This window comes from Pagrus major, chromosome 18 (genome assembly GCF_040436345.1).
Source record: "Pagrus major chromosome 18, Pma_NU_1.0".
In the NCBI taxonomy this organism is placed as follows: Eukaryota; Metazoa; Chordata; class Actinopteri; order Spariformes; family Sparidae; genus Pagrus; species Pagrus major.
Window position 1 is genome coordinate 21,437,643 of NC_133232.1, and position 5,660 is coordinate 21,443,302.

Here is a 5,660-nt window from a genome sequence, read left to right on the forward strand (position 1 = left end):
AAGCAACATGCTAACAAAAACTAAAACAACGGTGGACCTTCACACAGGTAGCTCTAAAGCTGGGGGTGGAGAAACTCAGTATCGGGGTGGTATTAATCAAATGTTTCTCTACTTTGGGTAAGAACAAGGCCAAAATCTGAATGGCTCTCTGAACCTCATGTTTTCTGACCTCGGCAGCCCACAAAATGTCCAATGAACAACTTTCAGCTTCACTAGATGTCAGGAAACAACTATTTGCCCCTGAAAAAAACCCAAAAATTCAAAAGCTGTATTCTCTTCACAACAGATGAACAGAGAGAAGATAAGTTGATAAACTTGTTTATATATGCTTTTTGTGGATTTATATGAATCTAAACCTGGTCCAGTCTGTCATGTGCTTGAGAGACAATCAGCATGAGTAGGACACAAGGTTTACTGGCCACCAAATGCTTTTAATAACCTTGGCACAGTTTATGTCTGGGCTGTGAGGTGTGTTTCCGAGGGCCAGACTCATGCTGCTAGCACACTTCCAGTCCAGCAGCTAAGCAAACAGGCTGTGCGATTCCACATGGAGGGGCCTCTGGCCCTGGACCCTCATTGGTCCGGACAGGCTTGAAAGCCTCCATTGAGCCAGTCAGGAGGAATTTGGGGTACTAATGCAACTCTCAGGAGGAGGAATTTGTGTGATTCTGGTAAACAGCTGACTTTGCAAGCTCTGCCCTCCTCCTCGCCTCTCTCTCCTTCCCTCCTTCTGATTGCTGCGATACGTTCTCCGTGTTGAACTGTGTGAACTAACAATCCACAGACCACTTTGATTTAAATTTGACTTTAAGATTACTGATCAATCATGCTTTTGCTGAACTTGTCTGGGTCAAAGCGGAGGCTGGTGCTGAGCACTCTCCTAATTTGTGCTGTAATCTTGGAGTTAGGTAAGTGACTTTATTCACTTGCTGAGCAGTTCTTTGAACATGTGTTCCTAGAAATGCTAAGGAGGGCAGATTTCTGTTGGCCTAATGCGTGACATGACTTACTCTAGTAAGTTGTCATCTGATAGAAATTATACCATTACCACACACAGCAAGCTTACTGTATTTTTTTTTATGAAGATAGTAACTACTGATATTATAAACATTTGTCTGTGTCTATATTTGTGAAATATTTGCCTCATGATCTCTGTAAACTGTGTAGCTTATTGTCAAAAAGAGGCCGAAGAACAGAGGACCACTCCAGGGAGGAAGCCCAAGCCAAGCAAACCTAAACTTGGGAAATCAACAAATAAAAGTCCAAGAGCTGTAACAACCAAACCTAAGATCAAAGCAACACCTGCAGCTCCGCCACAGACCTTCCTCACACAGGTATATCATCTAGTACACAATAATCTTATTATTAAGATTGTTAAAGGTGCAATTTGTAAGATGTGGGCAGAATTTGAGTTTAAAAACAGAATGAGAAGTATCAATATCGTTGACACCAATGTATTGTGTTGCAGAGATGTCTAGTAATGTTAGCATTGCTAACCAGCTAGCCCTGGCTCTTCCTGTCCCGTATACCACTTTGCATCTCAAGAGGTAAACTGTAGTTACAAACCATCGTGTGTACTTTTAGCTGGGAAATGCATGCGATGGTGAGTTTGCTACTTAGTCGAAGAAGTAAAGAAAATAAACTCACACAATGTCAAAAAAGGAAATATTCTCATACCTATTTTCCCAACTAAACAGAAAAATACAACCGTGCCCCATCTGAATTCAAGTTCAAGTTCGTACTAAGACGAGCTTAATTGCCTCATTAACTCATTGGACAACAGACTTCATTCAAACTCAGCGTAAACAAATTCACCACTTGTTTGGTCAAAATAAATCCTCAGTTCACAGAGTAAGATAAAATGTATTTCAGCTCTAAACACCGTATTCACCCACTGCTTATGCCGACCTGTCCTGTCCCTGCCTGCCGTGTCTTCTCATCCCTGAAGTCATAGTCCTGATCTGAGCTGCTGGTCCATTTCTTACAATTTACACATTTAAAGGAAGATTCATCAGAGACAGAAGAATCACTGCATCTGTGATATTTTTGTATAACTATTTGATGATTTTTTATTTGACACATAAAGGTGCTAAACAGAGGGAAGTTTAAGAAGGTGGGAGAGAGCATCAGTGTGCAGACAGGAGACACTCTGGAGCTGAGGTGCAGGGGCAGCCCTGTGCAGTGGAGCGTCCCCCCGTACCTGGAGGAGGATGATGATGGAAGGCTCAGGTAAGCTTCATGGTCGATAAATCTTTATTATGCACGATGGAAAATGTATTCCTCTAACGACAGAAAGATAAAATCTGTTATCTGTCAGTCTGTTCTTTGACTTTATCCTGTTTGGGCTCTTCAGGATTGTCCAACATGAGCGATATGGTGTTCTGACATTAGTCAACACGACTGGTGCAGACACTGGGGAGTACACCTGTTATCCGATGTACTGTGAGGACACAGACTGCAGGAAGGAGTACGACAAAGCTGTCAAAGTCTTTGTCTTCTTTCCCGGTACAGTGAACAAACTTTATTGATGCTTACACATGTACTTCTCAGAACTGCCTCGGTTTTATTTCCCCATCAGCGTGATAGTGAGCCTGTTTATATTCTTATCATCAATCTGCCCTATCTTCTAACTGCACCACTCAGATCCACAGGAACTATTTGTGCCATCGTCTGACTATTACGAGGTGATTCAGCTGAGAACAAATTGGCCAACAGTCCTCCCCTGCCAGGTGACATCACCAGAGGCTAAAGTCACTCTGCACCGCGAGTTTCCACCCGTGGAGGTGGCGGTGGACGGGACGGAGATCTCCTTTAATGTCAAGAAGGGCTTCACCATCCATCGACCGCGGCCTTATCATGCTGGAGCCTTGTACTGTGTGGCCAGTCTGGGCAACCTGAGGCAGAGCTCCACTAAGTACATGCTCATCTATGTTAACTGTGAGTGCAGCCATTAAGTTGTCCCTTAAAGGTGCAGTGTGTATGATTTAGGGGGACCTATTGGCAGAAATGGTATATAATATTCATATTTTAATTTGTGTATAATGCCCCAAAACTAAGAATTGGTGTGTTTTTGTTACCACTGGCTCCAGTGAGAGATTTTAGTGGTCACTGTAAGGTAAGGTGGGATGAGGGGTATTCAGTTGGTTGCATTCTGCAACCCCTGAATATCACTAAATCCTAGTCACTGGATCTTTAATCAGAAATTAATCGGAAATTGCTGATAAAGATGAATAAGATTTCTGTCTTATTTACTTTTTGCTCTCTGGGTTTTTGACTGTTGGTTAAAACAATGAACTGACATTTGCAACTGATTGTAAGTGAAAGGTCTTCACATTCTGAGCAATGTCAAAAAAACAGTTTCTTCTACTTTTCTAACTCCCACAAGTTTGTACAATTTACTCTGACTGCTGTCAGTGCTTATGCTTTAACCGCCAACTTAAATCATCTTTCAGCTTAAACACTTAAACTAGGATAAATTACTCTCAGCACTTTCTAGTCTAGGTCAGTTTTTCCATATGCACTTTTATTTCAGCTGGTAATTCAACTTCACTCAGTGGTTACACTGTTACACTGTTATTGTCATTGAGCAGCTTTTTAACACTCCTGTACATAAAGTAGTGCTGGTACAGTACTTGAAAAGGCCACTGTGGTGCAACTGTACATGCTTTTTTTAAGATTGCAAGAGAAAACTGGGCAAAACAAGCAGAACATGTAAACTCCACACTGAAAATTGCCTGTTACAGACAGTGTTTCATTATGCTGACTAACACAAGTCGCCGTTAAATTATTGTTTGCTGTGACTTAACACTAACATAACTCACTCGTGTACCACACTTGCCATCAGACCCTATGGCTCCTCCTGCTCCAGTGATCCAGGCCTCGTCGAGCTCGCTGGCAGTGGGGGAGAATCTGCGTGTCAGCTGCTCTGTGGTGGGAGAACAGGACGTGGTCGTAGATTTTAACTGGGAATACCCAGGACAGCAGGTCAGACACTCAGGAAGAGAGAGGGCTAATTACAACCCTTTGCTAACTACGATAATATTAAGAAGTCATGCATTAATACAAATCAGGTTGGTTGTGAGACAAATTAGGAGAAGGATCTGTGTAACTGATGTTACTGCCTTTCTAGTATGTTTGTTAAAATTTAAGAGGCATCCAGCCTATGGACTGCAGAGCCATTCAGGCCTATAACTATTTATCACTGACTTATTAACATACACTTAAAGATGCTGTACAGTGTGCGTTTATGTCCAAACTGACCGGAGCACCTGTGCTGGTTGCAGATTGGGAGGCCTCTGTACACACAAGAGAGCGTCAGTCCAGTGGGTGGAGGAGCAGCTCGACAGCAGTCTCAGTCCATCCTCCTGGTGGACGAGGTGAGGGACGTGGACCAGGGAACATACACCTGCACCGCCCAGAACCTGCAAGGAGCCAAATCAGTGTCCACAACGGTTAAAGTGGTCCCTAAAGCCAAACCTAGGAAACCGTAAACCATCAAAACTGGGTGATGGAGAGAGAGAAAGTGGAGATCTGGTGCAACATTTGATTCTGTCACAGTATCCAACAGTATTTTATGAGTCACATATGAATACATAACCCCAGAAAACATTCTCCTTCTGTCACTATGAGTAATAGAAACACACTGTAGCATTACAATGGTGTCAGAGATCCTATTGTTTAGATGAATATGTGTGAGTTGTTGTGCATCAAGCTTGTCTATTCAAAGTTTTATATAAACACGTTGTCTTTTCTACTTATTTCTTATTGTGTATGACCCCGCTAAAGATGAAGACATTGAAAATAAAAATAAAATAAATTAAACTGTCATGATCGTATTATTATTATTATTATTATTACAAGGCAGATAGTTTATTTATCTTTGCGTGAGACATTTGCAACAACATCTGCAATATTGTCATGTTTTATGTTTTATTTTTCTATATTATGACATATCATATATTATATAAGTTATCATTATGAACATCAAGTTGTAATGTTCATAGTTATCATAAATACCACCCTCTCATAAATTTGACAATAACAGAAGAATGCTGTCACACCAGGAAACAAAGACAAAACTATGAATGAAAAATGTTGCTCTTTACAAAATGTAGACCTGAAACAACTGAAAAATGGAAGTATCAGTTATTCCTGAGGCAAAAATGTAAAACATCTCCCAAATTACAGCTTTTCAAATGTTATTTCTTCAGTTAAATATCGTTCTTATTTGAATATCTTTGGGTTTCTGACAGATGAATTCAGACATTTGATGACACAGTGAGTGACTCTGTGACATTTGATGACACAGTGAGTGACTCTGTTGTAGATTTTTCAATATTTCATTACTAAACAATTACAAAAATGGACTGATAAATCATTAATGAAAAAGAGCCTAAGAGGCCAGGAGCCTTACAGCTTTATGAAAATGGCTGTCTGTTAGGAGACCCAAAGCCAAAAGTTAGGTGAGAGTAATCTACCAGGGTGTTTGAGCCCTTGAAGCAGTCATTGTGGTGTCAAGTGTCTCCTGACTGCCTCTGAAGCATGTTGTGCACCTGCCTGCCTGCTCGCTAGATGGCGCTGTCCCTCTTCACATCTTGAAGTGTGTCAGTCCAGTCCTCGGGGGGACAGCACATGTTCCCCTGCCTCTCATGTTTCCTCTC

General features: G+C 41.4%; 1 protein-coding gene across 1 annotated transcript; it reads left to right on the forward strand.

Moving 5' to 3' along the window:
• Positions 1-826: 826 nt before the first annotated feature.
• LOC141012818 (platelet-derived growth factor receptor-like protein) lies at positions 827-4,490 on the forward strand. Its single transcript, XM_073486345.1, has 7 exons — positions 827-908; positions 1,168-1,334; positions 2,087-2,229; positions 2,354-2,505; positions 2,644-2,937; positions 3,845-3,984; positions 4,284-4,490. The coding sequence occupies exons 1-7, from the start codon at positions 827-829 to the stop codon at positions 4,488-4,490; spliced, it is 1,185 nt and encodes a 394-aa protein (XP_073342446.1).
• Positions 4,491-5,660: the final 1,170 nt, after the last annotated feature.

What these genes read in the sequence shown, in the direction of transcription:
- LOC141012818 (XM_073486345.1), top strand. Translation starts at nt 827, where the DNA reads ATGCTTTTGCTGAACTTGTCTGGGTCAAAGCGGAGGCTGGTGCTGAGC. An exon ending in GATGATGATGGAAGGCTCAG is followed by an intron (nt 2,230 to 2,353) that starts GTAAGCTTCATG and finishes TGGGCTCTTCAG; the next exon opens with GATTGTCCAACATGAGCGAT. An exon ending in CATGCTCATCTATGTTAACT is followed by an intron (nt 2,938 to 3,844) that starts GTGAGTGCAGCC and finishes ACTTGCCATCAG; the next exon opens with ACCCTATGGCTCCTCCTGCT.